At 48.7% G+C, this 23,049-nt stretch overlaps 1 protein-coding gene across 1 annotated transcript in view; it reads right to left on the bottom strand.

The window, feature by feature from the left end:
• LOC125958288 (tetraspanin-2A) overlaps positions 1-23,049 on the bottom strand; it is a 40,564-nt gene that overhangs the window by 2,637 nt on the left and 14,878 nt on the right. Inside the window, exon 2 of the mRNA XM_049691552.1 lies at positions 10,094-10,291. Coding sequence (XP_049547509.1) covers positions 10,094-10,291 — 198 coding nt within the window. The remainder of the gene's footprint in view (positions 1-10,093; positions 10,292-23,049) is intronic.

The raw sequence follows: 23,049 nt of genomic DNA, 5'->3' as shown, positions 1-23,049 counted from the left end.
AATGAATAAGAAATGTGTGATAAACGAACGAGCGCACGCGGTCTGTCCTCTTCGCAAAGCGGATCTTTGCGGTCACTGGTGGCGCACGATCAATATTTTTACATACATTTTCCATGAGCTCCAATCACTGTCATCCGGGGGGGGTGGGGACACGATGCGATTGCGGAGATACACGAAGATAACCATTAAGCGGCTGATTGTCGCCGATTGATTGCCGTTGACTTTTCGACTTCCGAAACTCGTGGCCGGCATCGGCGAACGAAAAATTAATTACCGGCCCCGTACACCCTTATCAATCACCTCCGCAGACCCCGCAGTGGCCTTACTTGTCCGGAGTATTCCGGAGTTCCGGCTACCGGAATATTGGTGGTAGTGGTGATGATGCAGTTCGTGGATGCGAATCGATGAAAATGGCGCAATTAGGGACATGATTAAGCCGATGTAATGAGACGATTATCCTGCTGCTGTGGATCAATTAAGCTTCAGTTACAGTTACCCCACCATTTCTGGCCCTTTTCTTGCTATAAGTCACCGGTACCGGTGGCGCTCCCGAGTCAGTAATGAAGTCGATATTTTCTAGATACGCAGAAAGGTAACAGAAACGATTTCTGACAAGCTTTCATTCGCAACATGATCGGGAGTATATTCGCCCTTTTAGCAGTACAACAGAAGCTACATCTACCGTCGCAAGTGAACGACGTCAGCGTTGTAAGTGAACGAAAGCAGGTTTCTGGGCCATTGAATGCCGTGCTCGCGGACGCGCGTCATAATTTAGTGACTTTTCACTCACTCACTCATTCACGAACGGGAAAAACTATAAATATTTCCATAAATTGTGACGAACGCTCCCGGCAGGGGCGAGGATTGCGTGCAAGGTAACGACCGAGGCGCCTGTAGCCGGTATTGTGTGCGCTGCCTTTACTGGCACCTTTCAGGCGTTTGTCAAACTATGCTCATAATCAACGAACAGCCCACCTCTCCTTTTGCGAGCGCACCCGTGCACACGCAGACGGATTGATTGCCTTCAGAACTTGTCGGCGTACACGAAGACACGCCACAGCGCGAAAGGTGAATTCAATTAAACCGGGCTGAATACATCACCGCAATAGACGGACCCCGACCCTCTGCCCCAAACCATGGGGGGGTTCTTGTGGTTTTATTGCGCAACTCAACTCCCCTCCCCCAGCGAGTAACGATTCTATTACAAAGCACCAAACAAGGATTCGTCGATGGGCTCGACGAGGGGTGTGCCGTGTGCCTCGAGAAATGATTGACCTTTTTAGGAGGCAACCCCTGCAACAAAGGCCAACTCAATCTTGGCACAACAACTCACCCTTAGCAGATGGGACGGGGGATGAGATGATGGAAAACTTCATTTGCGTTATGAAAAATTCATACTTTCCAAAACCACTTCACCACTATAAGCGGGCTCAATATCAAGAGGATAAAAAAACGAAGGTAAAACTGGATCCCTGCGCTCTTCAGCTACCTTCTGAGCACCAGAAATACAGCCATACACAAGAGGGTTTGCGTGAATATAATAATTTAGTCAAAAGCGACCGAATGCATCGAGCTGGCTGGCTGACGGGCATCGAGTGATTGGCCTTATTGGCCGCCCATTTACTCCGGAGCTCTCGGCGGATAGCCCTCCCAGGACAGGACGTTCAATCGAACGTCAGCTTCTCCTCCACTTCCGTGAATGGATGAAATGCGCCCGTAATTGAACCTGATTCACCAGAACTGGAACGATGGCGGTGATGGAACCGGTGGTCCGGGCTGTAACGAACTGATCACCGGTTCTCGGCCAACGGCTCGTTACGGATGTGCACCTTCTTGGGTAATCATACAGTCATCACCGAGTGCACCGATGACCCCTCCCCAAAAGAAGAGGAGGGATATAAGAGTAGTCGTTGGTGCAGGAAGGAGCAGAAACCTGAATTGAGCTTTGAATGAAAAATTCAATCAACTAAAGCCATTCAATATTTGCTAATGGAACGGTCCGGACGAGAGAGCCAGAGATGAGTGCTGTTCCTCGCGGAACCAAACCGATCGGATCGGAAGACCATCGGTCACGCCATGCGGTGCCACCCCTCTTGCTGACCCGTTATTGACCGACGAGAAGCACTTCAAATTGGATCCGGTGGCCAGTGCAGCCGGTGGCCAGTGCAGAGGTTTAATGAAAGTAACGCGATTTCCTCCTAGTTTCCATCCTTTTTTTTTTAGCACAAACAGCACTTCCATCACGCTGTAGAGAGCCAACGGTTCGATCGAAGCATGCTATGCCAATCGGGTTATGGTAATACAATGCGCGAAGGAGCACTATCTGCTTTTAGCGAAATTATTAGTGGCTTCCGGTCCGGCATCAACCGTTTTCTGCAATATATTGCCATTTGATTGAGTATCTACTGTTTGAAAAATATTTTATGCGAAAAAGTGTAAACATTAAAACAAGGGTGATCCTTTTCCCTTTCTGAAACCAACTTTTGCAGTTGCGTGCGTTTGTTACTGTTGTGCACCCGGGGCCGGATACGGTTCATTTGTGGTTAATGATGTATGGAGCTTCCGCATTACTCTCGGTGATACACAGCTGCTGCTGCTGCTACTGCTGCTGGCTATTACTGCGCGTATGTAGTGGACGACGACGACCCTCCTATTCATCCCAGGTAAACGGACGGAAGCCAAATGGACCGAGTGGTCGCTACTTTCCCGGATGCTCCACGTGTACTCTCACGTGCATCACAAAGTGATCGCAAATGAAGCTCGTATCCTCGTAATGGTGATGGCCAAGCAAAGAGAGAGAAAGAGAGCCCCTTTTACCCACAAATTGCGTTACATCAACATCAAAGGCAGAAGCCGGTGTTCGGGAAAGAAGAAACAACCATCGAAATCCAGGGCGCTCGAGGAAAGTAATGCCGGTGGTGGGAAATGGAGAGGACACAGGGATGACGCCCGTCCCCTGGTTTACTTCATCACCACACCGGATCCGGGGACTCGTTTACTTCGCCCATCATTATCGAGTCCATCTTAGAAAGGCGAACCCATGGAGGAGTATGCAGGACTCCTCCGGCACGTGGCCCTTTGCACCATCATAAATATTGGAAAAAGGTTCGTCCTTCCTTCCTTCCTTCCTTCCTTTCTTCGATCAAAGAGGGACGTTTGGAGTCGTTTGAGTTGGTTGCAACTGCAAGTTGGTGCCGGTGCCATCCTTTGATAGGTTTGCTTGACCCAGAAGCAGTTGATAGGATACAATGAGTGTCTTAAGACGAATGGGGCGTTCGGTGAACCGAGCCACCCCAGGATTCCAGGCAATGAATAAGCAAGCAAAGGAACAGGTCACTTGGACGCCTGGAGCCATGGAGTGGAAGTGCAAAAGTGTCAATGACCAGCGGGCAATGGTTGACACTTGGGAGCTCTTGAGAGTTTTCTATCGATTCCTTGAGTGTGGTGTTGCACCAAGATTGCAACGCAGTTGATGCGTTGGTTACAAGAAGTGTTGTAAATGAAAACATAAAATAAAATGTCGTTTAGAAAGATGTTTCTGTCGTCGGTTTTGCTTACGTCATAAGCGCTGTCAGATTTAGTTTTTCGTTTTACTCACAGAGGGCGCTTTTTACTAATTATTTTGTGGTTACTAAGCGACATAACGCTAGTTAAAAGGAATTAATAAAACTAAACTAGTTAATATACTTACACTTGTAAGTATACGGAATAAACTTAAAATGCTCTATAAAAAACACGATAAACCAAACGTAACACTCGATTCCAACGAATGCTATCGCTCGATCAACCGTTAGTACACTCACGACAGTAAACGATACGATACTCAGCGCAAATTGCGGCTGGCGACAGCTACATCAGCTTCTTGTCATCGCATAAAATAGCCCACCAGCCAGTCAGTCGGCCAGACCAACAGGAGGCAAGGACCATTGAAAACTGGCAACGTCAGACTCCTCACCAACACCAGCCTTTTACACTCCCTACAACCAGGGGTTTTGCGGCATGAAAACTGACAGCATAAAGGGTGCCGCAATCGTCAAGTTTTACCGTCGAGAAAAACATCTCAATAGCCGGCGGCAATGCGACAAACTTCTTTGCACACAGCTCAGGTCCGGTGCGACCGAGAGATGGTTCGGAGAACACTTCGGAGAGAAAAAAAAACCTCCGGATAAACAACCATACTGTGGATGGTCGAGCAGACGGGATGGGCTATGGGACAGGGGAGAGAAACAAAGAATGAAAAACAAAAACCTGTCTCCAAATGAGGTGAGAGATGGTCGTAACGCTGCGTTGCTCAAGAGTTTTCCTCATTTTGCTATCGCGTGCTGTTTTAGTTAATATTTTTAAGGATCCAACTCCATGAAGCTCCGGAATGTCCTTTGCTCCTTCTTTGGGTTGGTTGACGAAAGTCAGTTTCAGTTGCACCCTGTATCATCGCCTCTCGAGCACGGACATTCCTCGCAGTGCCTCCTCGCAGTATCTCGCGCGACGACTCGACCTGCTGCTGCTGAATGCGCGTCTGGATCGGCACAGGATGACCCGCAGGATGCAGTGGTCAGTGACGCCGGTCACGACACTCCTCTTCACTCTCCACTCCTCTGTCCGCCCCGGGCTTTGAGGCCTTCCTTTCAAGCCGAGTCACGAACGGCGGATGTTATGAAAACCAATTTCCGTGATGTGATTGGAAATTTTTGTCATTTTTCATCATCTCCGCGATGCCACGGCGTACGGTTCCTGCCGGTCCGCTCTGCCCTGGCACAACGTGGCTTCCGGTTAACGATTTGTCGATGCTGCTGCCGGCTTGCGAGCAGCATCTTCTTTTTTTCTGCTTCGCTTGATCTTCTTCGCCATCACCCATTTGCTTTATGCCGTCCGCTCACCGTTTGGTGACGAGATAGTCAGGCCGCTTCATCGACGCTATCGACTGAAGCAAGTGACCGTAGCTTTTGGGGACCGACACAATCACAGACACAGCCTGCTCCGTTGTCGGGCTCCACTGAAAGGGAAATGGTTATGCGGGCTAAACCAACGGAAACACCGCCGGCCGATGCTCCATTGGCCATTGTGACCGGCGTCAGCAACACACTTTCCATCACCAGCACCATCACCGACCGACAACACAACCGCTCATTATTCATAAATCCATTTTGAAAACTTAATTAATTAATCATCAGCGTAAATCGTTGTGTGTGTGTGTGTGTTTTGTGTGATGTTGAATGGTGGGTTTTACGAGGAAATTGCGTCAGAATTGATTGTGCAGCTGCTCGAGGGTGACTGCTGGTCGAAATGGTTGGCGATGATTCGGATCATAGTTATGCGAGCCAGTTAAAGGCTGTATAGAGTATCAGACAGTATAACTTTACATTCCGCCATCGTTATGAACACTTCTGTATGAAGCATAAATGGTGTACGATGCTAGTGCTAGATGACACCAGTTCAACGGAAACAGTAAATGTGTCATTTCAACAGACAGAATCCCAAAAAAACGATTGGGATTTTTAAAATAAGTTTACTCTAAAATATGCTACGAAATGCTGATGTCTTCATTGCAGACGAACGTCTACTTCGCAAGAGACACGCTTGCTGCGGTGCTTGGAATAAATAATGGAAATTTATGTATAAAACAATGAAATGCTTCTTGTTTTTAATAATTTGCTGACTGCTGAAGCTCACACGCACCCCACTCACGAGCCCAAAAAATGTTGGTCCGATGAAGGAAATAGCGTTAGTCTGTTGGCAATCGCATTTCTATTTTTTCTTTTTTTCATACTACAACAACTACAGATACAGATCATGGAAGGAATCAAGTGGAAGACGTTCATATGGTTGTTCGGCTTCAAGCTTATGCTACACAACAAACAGAGACTTGGCCGAGCTGGCCAATGACTCGAGAGGAAGGTCGCGAGTCCTTGAACCCCCCCCCCCCCCCCCCGCCGGAAGTGAGCTCTCGAAAGGAATCAATGAAGCGATTTACAATCCGATTTCGTCCCATGGTTTCAATCGTTCCCATCGACGACGAGACGCTTCTGCTGGTGGTGATTCTGTTTCACGTTGGCAAGGGCAAGCAATAGTACAACAAATAGTACGACACAGACGTTTAAGTCGAGTCGACGTAACAGTGAAATTCCACCACCGGCGCAAAGTTGAGCCTTTCTGGTCTTGCCCGGTGGTGCCTCATTCATAATGGTATTGGTGGAAAAAGAGCTTACGATCAGGAGGATCGAAGGAAAGAATATTTTTGTGTTTAAAAATTCATTTTGAATCTGCTTCTGTATGGCTTTTGCGAAATATTCCTTCTTGAATGTTGTCCACCAATAGTTAATTTTAGAGAAGGGAAGCATAAAGCTGACACCAGCACGAGTGTGATGGTGTGAGGGCCATCGGCAAACAGCCCGAGAGAGGTAAATATGGCCGCCTACCGCACCGCAACTGTTTCCATAGCGGATCCACGGATTTGCGGTTGCTGCCGTTGACCGACGACGATTCAGATTGGTGTTAATTATCGCTCCACCAACACCAAAGGAACGGCGTTTGACCTCTAACGATGCGTCTGGTCATCTAGCTTCCGGTGAATAGATAGATACATTCACATCAAAACCCATTACATTGCGCGCGATTATCGATCCCCTAGTAGTGGTTAACCGGAGTTGAGCAATCAAAACCCATACGGATTGTTTGTTTACGGAGAGTGATGTTTAGAGACGCTACCGTCCGACAGCTTAATGTAATCCGTGTTGATCAGTTTCATGCAGTTCACCTTTAAACCGCAACTGATGCTCTATGCTTTCTGCTTTAATTTGAGCCGAACATGAAGCATCTTAAACAAATGGCTACTAGGATAAGGTTTGTTCAACGAATGGTCTTCTGAGACATTCCACAACCGAACGAAGCTTAAGCACGTTCACAACATAGACACACACACGCACACCGAGCGGTGAAGGTATTTGGTCACCACATGTGATAGCCCTTTGCTAGCTCGTCCCCCACAAAGAAGCAGAGCACTTCGATTATTCACATGACAAATGGATGCTCAGCTCACTCCAACCATGGAGCGGTCTTCGGACCCAATCTACTGGCGAAAAGTTTAAATTACTTCGTCCGAATGCACATCCATGCAAAAGGGTATGACAAATGGGACCGACTGTCTGCTCTGTGTATGTGTGTGCGCGGGGTAGGGGTTCAGGTTTTCCCCCGAAATCCCTGGCAAAAAGTTCAATCATTTCGTACTCCAAAAGAAAAGGGAAAAGAAGTTGCCGAGTGGAAAATCATTCCTGATGAACCTCTCGCTGACCGTCGCAGCGCCGAGTGACTGTTGCTGTACGAACGAAAAGAGACGGTGAGCGACCATTGCTATCGGTAAACATTTCTGTAGCCTGTCTTTTAGTTGACTCCCAGTTTTCCGGGAGTCCGTTTCCTTGGAGGCAAAATAGAAACAGGGCACACCGTTTAGTGCATCGATAGACCCAATGCCCATTACCCGGCGATCGAGTCGCCCCGAGAGTGTGCTTACAATTCTGCGAATCGTAGCAACCATCGAGTATTCCACTGGTGGAGTGTATTCATTTTGAGCTCGCACAGTCCCGATTGTCTCCTGCGGGTTGCACCAATATCTTCGGTGTCTTCGATTTCGATTTCGCTTCCCCAAAGTCCTTGCTCGGTTTGCGTTCGCAGCGTTCGCTCCTTCTGCAGCATTGTGCCACGTGAAATGCCATTTCGAAACGTGAAGCACGTTGCAGGATCAGAGTAAACATTGCCCTGGTTTCTTTTATGCATGTAAAGCTGGCTTCCGGTGTGGTGTGGCATGGGAACGGGAATGCAGCACGTGGAGGGTTGCATAAGGCCATCGTTGCTTTGTTTCTCGGAACCAATGGGGGTAGGGAAGCTATTTTTGGACTTTGCGCCCTCCCCCCCCCGCCATTTGCATGCTCCACTCGACCCGGCACGGCAATGGTGTTCGATCTGCCGGCAACGGTGAGCTGCTAGTGGTTTACTTTCCCAAAAACCGCACCAAAGTGAACTCCGCACTCCAGTGCCGAGTGCCGAGTTTAAGTACGGGGTTTTTAAGGAATCAATATTGCATCCGACGGTGAGAGGGTTTTACGAGTTTTCCCCTTGGGTGCGCTCCTTGTTTCGTAGCTCTGTCGTGTCAGCGTCACTGGGCCGCAGCTTTCTTATGCTGGCATTATGCGTAACACTCTCTCTCTCTCGACGATCTTCTTTCGGTTCCATTCCAGTACATTGCTCGCCTCGGGTTTTGCATTACTTTCACAATTCACTTGGCAACACCTTGGCATCATTTGCCACTCCGTTGCGTCCACTGCTTGCAGTGCCGCCAGAGAGAGAGAGAAAGAAAGAAAACGGAACACGAAACACAAACATAAAAAAAAACAAACCGGACACCAACCGGCGGCACAAACATTTGCCAACAAAACGATTCTTAATGGTTCCGGTCAGCAAGCTCTGCAGTTCCGGTGCTTCAGGCTCGGTGCTTGGCCTGTGCCTAGTAGTAGTTGGGCCAACTGGCGACCGACCTAGCCAGCGACCTAGCGAGCGAGCGACCGACCAACGCGAGGCAGCCAGAGCAACGTTGAAAGCAATTAAAGTTATGCGTTTGGCCGGTCCGATGTGACCGGGCGCTGTCCGATTTTCTTTGACGACAAGATTGTAATCGTGGCTGGCATGCCTCGGTGTGCGCTCCAGTACATTGCAGCACACAGACATTATCATAACAAAACAAGGCGCCACAGCCACAGTCCGAACGACCGAACGATGGGACCGCGCGTGTTCGGTTCGTTGATTATTGAAATTGGTTTTTCCGTTGAGTTCCGGCACCACCGAGCGATTCCCGATGGAAAATCCCACCCCATCCCCTCTCCCCGAAAAGTCCGAACCAAACTGCCGGAAACTGTCAGCTGCAAAGCGGGCTTCTGGTGGCAGAAAATGCTTTGTTTTTGTCTTCTCCCGGTGCCAGGCCGAAGAAAACTATCTCCAGTATTCATGAACTCGGATGCGGACACATTGCGGTGGAACGCGAGGACGGTGGTCGGTCGGTAGGTTACCCCCCCTGGAACTAGGCTTCTATTATTCATGCTTTAATTGACACCAAAGTGTCATGTAGGGTAAGTTATCAGTTTCAGCGTGACTGGGGGGCAACTGTGACAGCACCAAGGAACGGGCCCAGAAGGGGGGGGGGGTTAAGAAAGCAAAGAAACCAAGGACCAGGAGTCTTGCTTCGACTTCGAACTGCGCCAACACTTGTCAGTACGCCGTTGGTCGATGGACATTGTTTTTGCCGAAGGAAAGTTACGGCGAAGGAAGTTTTCCCCTGCCACTCGAGTCTCAGCACAGAAACGTTCAGCTCATCGTTAACCGCAAGATTCCGTCGGTGGTGGTGTCTTGGACAGTCACAAACACACACAAGGACACACTGAGAGTGACACCAGGAAACGAGCAATCAGCCCGTCAGGCTGGCGGTTGGTGACAGTTTGGATTGGCTCAGAGGTCTCAGACAGTGCACCCACCAGTGTGCGGGCGTGTCACGACACAATTCATTATTCAGCAGCAGCCAGCAGCGTTGGTGTCGACTGGCGAGTGATGGCCTCGCGCTGGTTGGTGCGTGGGTTTTGTGTTCGGTTTCGAAGGATTCCATTAGACCTGTCAGGGACAGTATGCAACCCCCCACGAGGCGCACAATATGGAACATGTTTTCTTATTTCCTGTCCATTGTCTTGAGGTGCCAACGGTTTGTTGAGGTGTTTTCTTGGGAAAAGCCGACGGGATGCGTCAACGAAGACAAGATGTTCACGCTTTCCACACGATTGCGTCAAGCACAGCAAAACATTGATTGTTAATAATTGAAACGGAAGTTATTCGTTTCGGGGGGAATGTTATGATCCGGGGCCACCAGGGCAATCAATATTTTCTGAAAATGTTTCTTCGTCCTTGTTGTTTTGGAAAATCACGAGCTAAATATAACACAAACACTCGGATGGACATTAATTTATTTTGATTGATTGTTGAACCAAAGTTTCAATGGAAACAACTTTTCTGTTAATTTTTTAAAGGAATTTTCTGGTGTTTTATCTAATGTACTTACCAAGTACAGGGCGGACGAGTGTTCCATCAGGGCGGAGCAGCAACCGAGGAACGAGAAAATCATGACCAGCGCCCCAGCGGCAATCAGTATGTAGATGCCGATGTAATACTGATACACATCGAGTATGGCGATCCATTCGTCAAATCCTGGCTCCGCGCGGATGAATATGGTGAACGCGAACAGTCCAGCACCGACAATCTAGACGGGAAAAAGGAATGTAAAAAGAAAGGAATTTACGTAAAGCATAAAGTCTTTGGAAGAATTTTAACAAAAAAAAACTGCTTTATTCAAATTTCTATAAGCTGGTCAACCATCACGGTATCGACCATGGTTTTCCTCGAGGCAATGACTGTGCACAGAACCTCAAAGCCATCCCAGCAGCGCCATTGATCGCACAGCACGACACACTTACACATTGCAATCGATACTTCAAACCAGCGCCGCTCGCGTGGAACAAGCGAACAAGCGAATGGTAAGCGGTAAGGAACGCAAAACAGGAAGTAATTTGAATTTCCCACCTCCGATTCGAGCGCATTCGCTGGCGCAAACGGCAACAGCAAATGGTGGCCACCATGTTTAACATTCTTTCCCACAGCGTTGCTTACCAATTTTGTTTTCCCACTTTGTGTGAGTGTGGAAAAAGTGGACAAAGTGGTGAGGTGGAAATGCAAAAAACGGGGAAAGAATACAAGAGAGAAAAAAAAGCGGTTGCCACTTTGTGGGTTACCAGGCGCCTCCATCGACCACCAGGCGCCTCCATTGGTCCATGCGCCCTGCTCCGGGTGACCGCGGCAAAGGCAGGCAAGCGTTAAACAGCAAGCTCGATTTATCTCCGGTCGCTATCAGCCAATCCGGAAGTGCTGTGAATGCGCCCAGAAATAAGCCATTGTCGCCCAACCGACCAACCAACCGACCAACCGACCGACCAACGGAGTGCATTCCCGGTAGCAGCGGTGGCGAGCATTCCATAGAGTGGCCACAGCACAGAATATTATGTAAATCAGCGTGAAGTGAGCATTTTTGTGCTCGGTAAACAAATGATAGCATCCATCAGGGATCCGTACGCCAGCATGATTCCGTCGGTTGTACCGGAATACTGATTCACGGCAATTTTGTGTGTTTCGCCTTTCTCTCGCCATTGTAGTTGAGTAGAGCAAGTATCCGGCCGACTGGTTGGCCGGCTGGCCGGCTTGGCAACCGCAATTCCAGGAATTGCTGTTGCGGTTTTATCACTAAATCTGCTGCGCTTCGTTTTGGTGGAGCGGTTACCCCTTTTTCCATATTGCAAACGCCGAGGAAAATGCCAGCTGGCAAACGCTGGGCGCGTGAAATGGGAAACGAAACTGTTCTATTGTTCTAGGCTAGATAAAATCAATTCAAATGAAATAACGAACGGGCAGAAAACGGGATTGCTACCTTATTGAAACTTTTTTGTTGTTGAATTTTTATGCTTATCCCGGGGGCGATCGCAGTATCAGCACGAATGCTTTTTTTTTTAAAGAAAAACTCTAATTGAAAACTATCTAAACCGGATTAGGCACACGATGCACACACACACACACACTCACACACATGCTGATGATGATGATGATGATGAAATTCAAATAAGCTGCCTCATACATTGGCATCCCTCTAGCCGGTGCATTAGCTATGCAGAAAGCTGGAATCTGATTCACCAAAAAACCGGAACATTTCTATGCGCCTTCTAATGATGCCTTATCATCGGCCATCTCCCCCGTCCAACCGCCGTCGGTCTGTGGCGTTAGAATTGCACGGTTGATTGGCAACTGGCCCGGTTTCAGGTGTATCCACACACACGCACACATAGCCCAGCCCGTGCCCATGAAAAGGGGCACATGATGGCCAGCAGGCAGAATCTGTGGGGCCCCACTGTGGTGTGTCTCATTTCATATGCATTGAAATGGAAAGTTGTGTCGAATTTTTAATCAACTTTCCAATTATCATTCCATCCAGGCCCCCGTTCCCCGGTTGCCCGCCTGTTTTGCCTTTTGCGAGCAGCAATAACAAACAAACAAAGAAAAAGAAGAAGCAAGAGAAGAAGAAAACGAGAGGCCACACGACGAAGAAGAATGCGCGCGCGCGGTGCGTGTGTGCGTGCTCGTGGCCGCACGGTTTCATTCATTCTCACGTCAAGGATCAGGGCCGGCCTCCGGCTCGCCAGATGGTAAGTAGCCAACATCCTTCTTTCCTTCCTCCCTTTCCTTCTACCCTCCCCCTCACTGCCAATCAGTCATCACTCATTGGCCACCCTCCCACCACGGAAAGACCGGAATTCATTATTAGTCGCTCGCCACACGCACGCACGCACACACACTCCGTCGGGGCTGCTGCTACTTCGGAATGCCCAGCGGCAGGGTCGGGATAGTGACGGCCTGTTTTTTCTCCCCCCCCTCCTCTGGGTGGCCACTGACGGCGCTTTTACTATTCCCACCGCGCGAAGCGAGGTGGTTCATTTACATTCATCGGGCATCCTTGCGACCTTCCGGGATTCATAAGCAATGGCAGCCGAGGTCGCACGGTCGTCGGATAGCGGGATTAGCCAACGGGCACGCACACACACCGAAGGACGGACGAACGGACTCATATGTAGCACGATCTCTTGTTGGCACCGGAATCCTTTTCCAAAGTCTCACACATCGTCACGCGTTCTGGTGCTCCAACATTAAGCCAAACCATGGTCCTTCCCGGTAGCCGCAGTCCCCGAAGGATCTCAATTATTCGAAAATTTATCTGCGACCAACATCGGATCTGACAGCCCCTCTCTGAAGAAGTCTCCGAAGACACTTGGTTTGGTTTTTAGATCGAACCAAGGCCCCCGGGGGTGGGGGGAGGAGGCCCCTTTGCTGCCCTTCCCCCTGAGGGATGGTAAATACTACGCACAATCGGATTGGTGATAGAGCGCTCGATGTTTCTTCCTTCCGTTAGAGGACGACTGTGCAAAATCGCTCGAAGAAAGTGAAACGAGGATCACATTCCGGATCACCATATGACAACGGGGGTGTCTGGTTTGTGCAACCAACACCCACACACACACACAGCCCGAGAAGATATTCAACTTTCAAACCAGTGGAAGCGAGTGGCATCGAAATGAAAGCAAAGAGGTCGAAATGGTCGAAAAGTTATTTTATTTAATAGAACCGCCCCGCTAGTGGAAAGGAGCTAGCGGGAGAAGGGGCGGGAGAGCGGAGGAAGAAGGAACAAAGAAAGGAATTTCTCACCGAAAGGGACACTAATAAATTCCAATCACACCCGCACACACACACCCAGTAGGACACGAAACGGCCGCCCAAGGTTCCCTCGGGATGATCCGCTCCCAGCATTCCATCGATTTCGGGTTGGTTTTCCATTATCCAAGCTCCACATTTCCACACCCGGAGGGAAGGCGGGCGAAGGGACAACGGGCAGCGATGCCTGACAAATGGGATGTCGAGCGTCGAACGAGACCTCGAGGCCTTTTCGTAAAGTGAAACTCATCCCAAGACCCTGGCTGCTGCTGCTGCTGCTGGCGGTCACGGTACATCATCATCATCATCCTGCCACGCCATCACCACACACACACACACACACCGACGTCACTTTTGGGCTGCGCATCTTAAAGCAAATAGAATTTGAGAATAATATATTTCATGCAAAAGCCCGTCCGAATGCGTCCGATTGCGGCCTGGCACCCAATCTGTCTGTCCGTCAATCTGTCTCTCTGGTCGGATCCGATGCTCCTGGAATCGGCCTGGCCGTTCTGGCCAGTCGTCCTCGTCCGCTGGCTTCGTTGGCACATTACAATCAACTCCATCAACAGACTGTAATCACCATTACCGGAGGGGCCGAAAAATGAAAAAGGGAAGCCTACTTTGCTTCGGGAGAGAACTAAAACTAGAAGGGCCCGTTATGGAAATCGGGCTGGTATGGCAATCACGGCACCGCCAGGAACGGATTGCTGCTCATCAACGTTAAAGGTTGGAAACTCCTTTCCCGAGAAGAGCCTATCAAGACATCAACATCTATCGTCGACTCCTTTTGCAACCCCCAGCCCCAGCAGTTCCCTTGGTCTGATCTAATGCTGTTTGACAGGAGCGGGGAGGTTGAATTTCTGGTCCTTGAGGCATCTCCTCTGGCCATGACTGGTCGCTACGATACGGTGCGAGATGGCTTTTGAGCCTCCTTCGATCGATCGAATGCTAGTCGCTAGTGCCGAAAACAATACAGCAACCCCTCGAGGGGGGAGGTGGGCAACGAAAGGGTGCAAAGGGTGCGTACGTGTGTTCTTTCTATTATTCATGCGATTGTCTCTAAAATCCGAAAATGAGATTTATACTTCCCCATCGCTCCACCAGTTCCAGCACCCTCTGGATGGTCCTGAAGCTCCGTGGTAATAGAAAGAGAGAGCGAAAGAAAGAGTGACCGCGTGGCAGGGTTCGAGGGTCTGGACTCCGGGCACCACCATCCCGAGAGACACGGGACGGGACGGGACTGGCAATCTGTCGAGATGAACGAGCGGTCATCAACCCCCAACCCTTTTTCCCCTTCAACCCCTTTTCCAACCCGACCCACAGACTTCTCGATGGTTCGCTCGTTGGTGAATTATTAACATTGAGCACTGACTGTGTCTGCCTGGACACAGTGTACAATAGAGTAGAGTAGCTGCCCCGGTTGCTAGGGGGATGAAAGAAGGATGCGACGCGCAAAAGCGATTGGTGCGGGGGGAGATGGAGCCAATGTTGGATCACTGGACCGAAACCCAACTTGGGCAGGGCAGGGACTGGCATTTCCAGTATTCCGAAAGTGATTATGATCGAGATAGAGTGGCGTGCGTGTGTGTACGTGTGTGTGAATGTGTTTTGGGGATGAAGACTCTCCCCAGATGAAGGGTTTTGTCGAGTTTATGCAATCATTTGCATGTTTTTTTTTTCTTTCCCCCGATGGATGGGCACGAAAATGGGTGGCAATACATTTATTTTCATTTACTTGAGAACTATTTCGTGGGAGGGGCTAGAGTTAGGGGATGAGGGTGTTAAGTGTTGGAGTAAGATTGATTAAAATGTGCAGCCGCCTCCAAAGGAAAAAGGAGGATTAAAGTATTTATGCCTCTCGTAAGTGAAGACGAAGAGATGGATTGTTTTAATCCGTTTCGTTCTTTCAATCAGTGCACCAGAACGTGTTACAACGAAGTGAATGCTCTTCTTGATAACATTGAGTGCTGATGCAGCAGCACCATTCGACCAGAGCTTGACAACAACAAAAACACTATCTTCGGGCCTGTGGAATGAAATGCATGCAGTGAACACATGCAGTGAGTCCAAGTGAGCGCAGGTTTTGAAGCGAAAATTAAATCATAGTAACCAGTCCAACCATGGGTGTGATGGGTGCGGAAACCACAGCCTTCCCTTCGAAAACAGGAACCTTTCAGTTACCATTCCAGTGGTGGCTGACGCTTAAAACTCGGAAACCAAAAACACAAAAAAAAATGGTTGTCCCCGAGAAAACATCGGACCATTTTAGTGTCACTTAGTGGTCGGGCAGCGATAACAGTGGCCACGGTTTCAAGGGATGGTGCTCCGGGATGGAAGGGGAACGAGCGGTGCAATGAAATTCGATTAAAATTTTATTACTTTTCCGATCAACGGCACCCCAGCGCCAAACGGCCGGTTACCATGGTATCCGGTTTGCATTCTTGCATTCGCTGGCACGCTGGTGTGTGTGTACGTGTGTGTGTGTGTGCTTCTGGTAACATCCGGCACCACCACCACCAGCACCAGCAGCCAACTCGTCAAACTGTCACCCAGACCCAGTGACCAGATTGCCAGCATTTTTGACGTTTTCTCTGGGTACGGGCATTTTTTTTTTGTTCGCCAGCCATCGAAGCCAGCCATGGAACCTCGACGGGCCCTAGCAACCCCAACCCGATCAGAACCCCAACCGCCGGTCCATTCATTCGCCACCGAACTGTTTTGTTTTATGACGATCGGTTTTCCCGGAATGTCATATTGTAGCTCATAAATAACGGACCGGTCCCGGGCCCTCCATCTGTAGTCGTGTGTGTTTGTGCCCACCGCATATGCACATTCGAGCATTGGTTGACAGTTTCACTCGGTGACCGATCGGGAGATCTGGTAATGGTGGTGGTGGTGCTGGATGCTGGACACTGCCAGTAGTAGTGTTGCTATTGCATCTCACACACAGAACCGCTTGTGCTTGCATCAGTAGCCATCATAGAGGGCGATGGTCCAGACAATGAAAATAAAAAGTGGAAAAAAATGGGAAATCCTCACCAATATAGCATAATATGCAACCGGCAATTCGTGGCGTGGCATCGCGGAAGTCCCACTCAGTCCAGTGGCTGGTTCGGGGGTTTGCAGACTGCTTTTTGTCCTCTTTTTTCGGCTTCTCTCTTTCGCTCTTTCTCTCCTTCTCTTTCATAACGGAAGGCAATTGGCGAAAAAACGAAATTGTGTCCGGTGCCGGCGTGCCCCGGCGTAATAAACGCGTAAAAACCTGAACTGGGCTCCCGGTTCTGTCGTTCGCAGAAGTGGAATGTGCTGTTTGTTGAATTGTTGTTTGCGTATCACTTACAACACTCGACAGCGGCTGCTGGTGGTTCGTTGTGGCAAATATTGGATTGCCGGACGCATCCCTCGCACCGCAAATGCACACAAACACACACACACACACCGCTCAGCACGCGGTTCAATTTCATCAAAAATACAACAACAAAAAACCGCCGGGATCAAAAATCAATAAAAAACAAAAAAAAAGGGAGAAGGAGAAGGGATCGAGTGCCTTCCATCACCATCACTACCACCGCCGTAGATCGTGGAGTTCATGGTATGAAAAGTTGAAAAATGATTGAGAAATGGTTGACCTCCGTCCGATCGAAAGGGGCTTTTCCGAAGGGTTTTTCCAGTACCGGGTACGCCTTTCGCCCTTTCGCTGCCGATGATGCCGAAATGAATATCATCGATCCCGGGGAATCACCGATAAGGGATTACGGACCGTTACGGCATTTGCTGCAAAACGGAAAGAAGGGAAAGAGGAAGGGGCCACCGCCTGAACCTCTCGCCGGTTCGCTCCATTCCCTTGATGAATGCTTGATGGGATCGCTCTCTACATGTTTTGCACTGACGGCCATAAATCATTCAGCACATTGCGGGGCACGCAGTCAGTTTTTGGACACACTGCACCCCCTGCCCGTGCCTTTGACCCAAGCCACCTCAATTCCCCTGGATATGGTCACACCTCTTTTCCTTTTTTTTCAATTGCAAAACCCCTAGTGGATTGAAGATCTCAAGAGGAGGCTGGTTCTGGGCTGGAGAATGGGTATCAATTTCATGAAAACCGATAACCGACCGGTCGGTGTCGGTGCCGTTGCACCAAGCAGGATGTCAAGGATATATTGGTAATAGTTTCACTCATTTCCTCTATTTGCCTCATCTCAGGGAAAACCGATTTCCAGAGAGATCAATTGCGGAAGAGTGCTAAAAGTCGCATCCCTCCCACCGGCGGTTCTAACCGTTCGGTTGAATGGAAGGAAGGAATCAATTTAAGAAATGAATTTCCAGGAGTGAATTGACACTTTCCTTCTTGCCACCTTGTTGCCGCTGCCCGGTTGTGATGAACATTGCGGTAAAATGATGAAAGCGAAGAAGATATTTTCTTTTCATCGGTGCTACGGGAACGCCCCGTTATCCGATATCAATTTACGTTGCATTATGTGAAAGGTTAATGCAGAAGGTGGTAAGAGGTGATCAGCGTACCGTAAAGCCAACCTGTTCTAAGAGTTCGAAGAGTATTTTTGTTTTGTTAGCCTACTAGACTAGTTATCGATCTGTCTCTGACTCTGAGTCTGAATATACTCAGTAGAGTTGCTTTACAAATTTATCATCTTCGTCGCAGTTGCCATTGATTGTAGAGTCGTGGTTTGTGTTGGTAAAATATTAGTTAGGATAATTTAGTACTGATATTTGTTCTATAAAAAAAAACAGCCAAAAATGCGTTTTTTATGAAAAAGCTAATGTGAGAACTGTAGTAGAATGATTTGTTTTGCAAAACATTCGTCAAAACAAGACAGTCGTGATTCTTGTGCCTTGTCAACGCGACTGGGAACACTGTTCTGCAACAGGAACAGGACCTTATCGCAGAAATAAAACTGATTTTCATCAACCAAACATTATTAGAAAATGTTTCCAGCTTTTCAAAACAAACAAATCAAATATAGTAACTACATGTTCCATTCGTAATTCGATAATCTTCAAGTCTATTTTTTCCTCTCTACGGTTGATAGTTAAACATAGTAGCAACTTTTTTTAATTGCTGCAGTAAACTAATATTTTCCCCTTCCAAAACCTCACACACTCAACTCAACCAACGTATCGTTCCATTCCGGTCCGTGCACCCCATTTAACCTTCGGACATCCGTTTCGGAATTTATTTGGAACAATTAAACAAAAGTTCCAACCAGTGCGACTTCCACCCGGATATCCGCCAGCCCACCGGTGGGCGCTTCCACGTCCCGACGGGAAAACCGGGGGAGCCGCACCGCGATGAGCGCATATAAAATTCCCCCGTGCGGCGCCATTTGTCGCCACACAAAAAGCATTAGCTTATGACTTATGCTCCGGATGTGTACCAACCTACCACTCGGTACTCGTCCATCGGTACACCATTGAGCGTATTGAGGCAAAGGGCGGCGTGACGAACGGACCGTCGTCCGTTGGTTCGTCCGCCACTTCGCCGGAAGCAAACGGACTCGCGTAAAGCTCAACAAGTAATGGACACCTTCCCCGTGAGCAAATAAAAACGTGTTGCTAATTTCATTTACACGCGAGCGGCCACGATGGCGGTCGTCCCTTTTGGTGGGATGATTAAAACGTTAAAAATATTATGCCACGTGTGCGCCCGTGCCCGTGCCCGCGCCCGCGCCCGGAGCATTGTTGTGGGCCCCTCCCATTGGACCTGCTTAGAGCCGACCACGAGTGACCCTTAAATTAGTGGCTATCATATCTGGGGTGTGTCGTCGAAGCACTTTTTCACCCGTGCTTTGCCTTATGCAAAGTGGGGTAGCGTGGTATATAAAAAAAACACCCTCTCGCTCGTTACCACAGGGAGTGGGTGACCGGCAGCCACCCTTTATGGCATGGTCGGAGTATGGCCACTCGCTTCCACCCCCCACCTCGTGCAAAATGAAGCCATAAAACACAAAACTTAATTGCGAAGCTCGTTCGTGCCTCGTGGAGGTGTCATCGCGGTGCATGATGAGGGCAAAGCACGGGTAGGACACGGGAAGGACATACGGTCCCGGACACCTTGGTACCGTGACTCGCAGAGAATGTAGGCTGAACCCCATAACCTGGTGGTATGGAATCCAAAAAAAATGGAGTTCCTTTTCCCTACTACAAAAGCAAATGAGGCTCGACAAAAAAAAGGATCATCTCCCCTGGTAAGATTCACGTCCCCTGGTGTGTAACACACATACATGTACGCGTACATATGGTCGTGTGTGTGTGCAGCATCGTAAATTACCTCCTAACTACCGGCCATTAGTTTAGGTTCGTTGGATTGGTGGATCCCTTTTTATTCGTCGTTTGGTCGTTGGTTGCGTTCCATTGGACGTTCCTCCAGGACCAGGGACCACTTTTCTCACTTCTTTTTTTGTGTGCCAACTATCCCACTTTGTACCAATATTCACCTCGGCTCAAGAAGGCCCAACCGATACACGCATATTTCATGTAAACATTGTCGACCGGAAATTGAATTGTGCTAATAGCCCTAACGACCTTCGATTGCGCTAGCGGCTGGTGAAGCAGGACGAAAAAAGGAGACGACGAAAATTAATAAAAGGTAAGGCAAAGGATGCTGTGCGATCAGCGTTTGGTTGCGTAGCGATCAACCGTTTTCGGTGACCATTTTTGTAACCAAATGGATGCTCCGGATGATTCTCTGCTCACCGGAAACCCACTCCCCTAGTTCTAGATTCCGTGCAGGACATGCAGAATACAAACACGCATACGGTGCGTGCGTGCGTCTGTGTACTGTGTGTGTGTCAGCAACGCTCGAAAGGAAGCATCTAATAGGCCAATAAATCAACCATAACTCGACTCGATTTGCTTCGTTCACACGATGGCAGCGAACGCCCCACCGAATGCCGGTCCAGTCGATCTGTAATACTCCGGTACGCCAGAGCACCGGATGTTTCGGCTGTTGCGGTTTCGTTGTAGCCCTGCGATGGAATGCGCCGCGAATGGAAAGTGCTGAGTGTGCTGAGGAATTTGTCACTTCGTTTGTTTTGTTTTTTTTTTGGGGGGCCGATGGGAGAATTGTTGGGTTTGAAATAGTTGGTTTTGAGGTTGTTCCACTTCCTGCATTTTGCTGATTCGAGCAATACGCTATTTTGAGACATGCATGACGATTGAGAGAGAAAAAAAAAACGATTGAAGGCGTTATCTTTTACTTTATGAAGCCATAAGTCAGCAGTTTTATGTGTCATTTCGATTATTTTAACATGTTTTTGGAATATGACAAGGCTCTAAAATTTAGTAAAATAGTACAAGTAAATCGAAAGCCCAGAATATGAATAATTGGACATTGGATATTGGGTTGGTCATTTCGAATAAGTGGCGAACGTTTAATTTTTAGTAAGGCCAATGAGTTATACAAACTCCGTTCGAGGAATTTGTATTCCGATCATCTTTAATTTATCTCGCCAGAAATAATTTATATGCTTCCACACAAAAAAAAAAACCATTGTCCCATCCCTGGAATAAGGAACCATGATGGCCGATGTGTAAGTCCGATCCATGGCCGGGGTCCACTGTTCGCTTTATACGCAGTGGATACCAAATGGAGGGGAGGTGGCCACCACACTCCTGGAGTTGGAAATCCACTTGAGAGAATGCCAGGGAAACAAAAGAGCCAATTAAAACTATTCGCCCTCCTCTCTTCTTTCCCTCTTTCAGTGCCTCTTGACCCTTAGTAGAAAAAGGATGGAGGAGCGCCCAGCGCTAAGCTTTCCCGATTAAGTGGGACGATCAGGCGACGTTTCAAATTGAAACTCACCACCTCCTCCGAAAAACTGCTGCAAAAGCAAATAGATTCTGGACGCTTTCGGAGTCGGGACCCTGGGTGCAACTTTTCCGAAAATGGAAATCATCTTTCAGCGACCGACTCCGAAAGTGTCCCCGATCGGAACTCGGGGAAGGTCACGGAGGAGTGGTCACGGTTCGGTTCCGGGTTCGGCTTCGTGCGCTTGCCCGGGAACAGCAGCCGGCAGCCAGCGAATAAAAACTCGAACGCTCGACGAATCAGAAATAATGGACCGAGGGCTAGTAAAATTTAACGAGACTTTATAATTGGTGTCCACCACAGTGAGTCACCGACCGACCAACCGTCCGATGTCCTTGTCCCTCCTTTCCCAAGTACCACTGCACAAAACCCTTTCTTGAGACGCTCGCAGAATGGATTATTATTTTTCGCGCACCGACCTCACCATCGTCCTGAATGTCTTTGTGGCTGGCCTGAGGTTGATAAGGGTTACGGGAAGATTGGCAGCTGAAACAGAGAGCCGGGAGCACCGTCAGCGAATTATGTGACCACGAACGAATGATGATGATGGTGATGATGATTGCAGGAACCGCGGCCGCAGTGGCAGAAACAAAGTGAAACGAATCGTAACGGCTCGATGGCTCGAAGTTTGCTCGGGAAAGGAATGGTCCAAGGACCGAGCCGGAACATAAAAGCTAACCAGCGGAACAGCATCGCACCGGCAAAAAGACCCCGTTACAATGCAGTGTCCAGTCCAGGGCGAGTGTTTCCGCTTTCCGATGATCCCACGTGGCGTCGGATGAGCTCGTGGCCTGAATGAGCTGGAATCAAAGAATGAATGCTCCCACAAAAGCTAATGATCGAAAGAGAAACGAACGGTTCCCGCTTCTAGCAGCTTGTGCGCTCGTCGTCCTTCCCCCGCGCCACCAGTACTCGGTATATCATGACAAAGGTTCTTTCATTTTCCCCATTCCGCAACGCAACGCAACAGTACGTTTGTCTTCGGTGACATTAATTAACGTACTTCGTGGCCGAGATTTGCTTCGAATGCTGGCGTCGGACACGCCAACCGCGGTGTCCTGGGTTGAGGTGGAGTGGGCGGGTGATGAAGTGATGTTTTCATCTTACTGGACGGTCCACCAGTCCAGGTAATTAGCGCAATGTACAGAAGCAGCAGCTCGCCCGGGCGACCGCTTCAGGAGACGAACAAGATGTTAGACAAAGGAAGCTCGTGGACAAAGCACAATGGGAAGGGAGTGAAGGGTGTGCTGCTTCCCGAGGGAGTGATGTTGGTGCCACGGTGAAGGTGGATTCGCTTATGCTTTTTGTGCTTCCGCATGAGGCAAATCAAATTGTATTCCACCGGAGTTGTTCCAGTCAGCGAGAAGACGACGGATGGAGAGAGTTGAATATCTTCTGCACCGTAAGGTAGGAGAGGAGCGGGGAAGCTAATGGCCGACAAATGGGAAATGTGGTGAAGGATTTCAATTACCCCGTATCCAGGATTGTTCGTATATCATACTTATAAATACTTTATCGAACGTGTTTTGTTACTTTAGAGAAAAATAACTAATCTGTCGGTTTGTTGTAATATTGTTCACCACGTTTATGAAGCAATTTGACAAATTGTTAAATTTATTTCGTTATACAACTATGCAACGTTTTTGCTTAAGCTACTCTTTTCATTAACGTCTACAAATAGGGAGTAGTTGAATGGTGAAGGAAAGATTCCACTGGAATAGTGTTCCAAATTAGCTACAACCATTGAATATTGACATTGGGCATGTCTGCAGACATGTTTGTAGAAAGAACTAGTGTCATCAATTCATTTTATGCGTATAAATCAACCAAACCTCGAGGTAAACTAAACAACTTCCCCTCAAAAAGAGGCAGCTGTATAACTC

Source organism: Anopheles darlingi, chromosome 3 (assembly GCF_943734745.1).
Source record: "Anopheles darlingi chromosome 3, idAnoDarlMG_H_01, whole genome shotgun sequence".
In the NCBI taxonomy this organism is placed as follows: domain Eukaryota; kingdom Metazoa; phylum Arthropoda; class Insecta; order Diptera; family Culicidae; genus Anopheles; species Anopheles darlingi.
The sequence above is the reverse complement of the archived record's forward strand: the minus strand, read 5'-3'. Positions and strand labels throughout refer to the sequence as shown.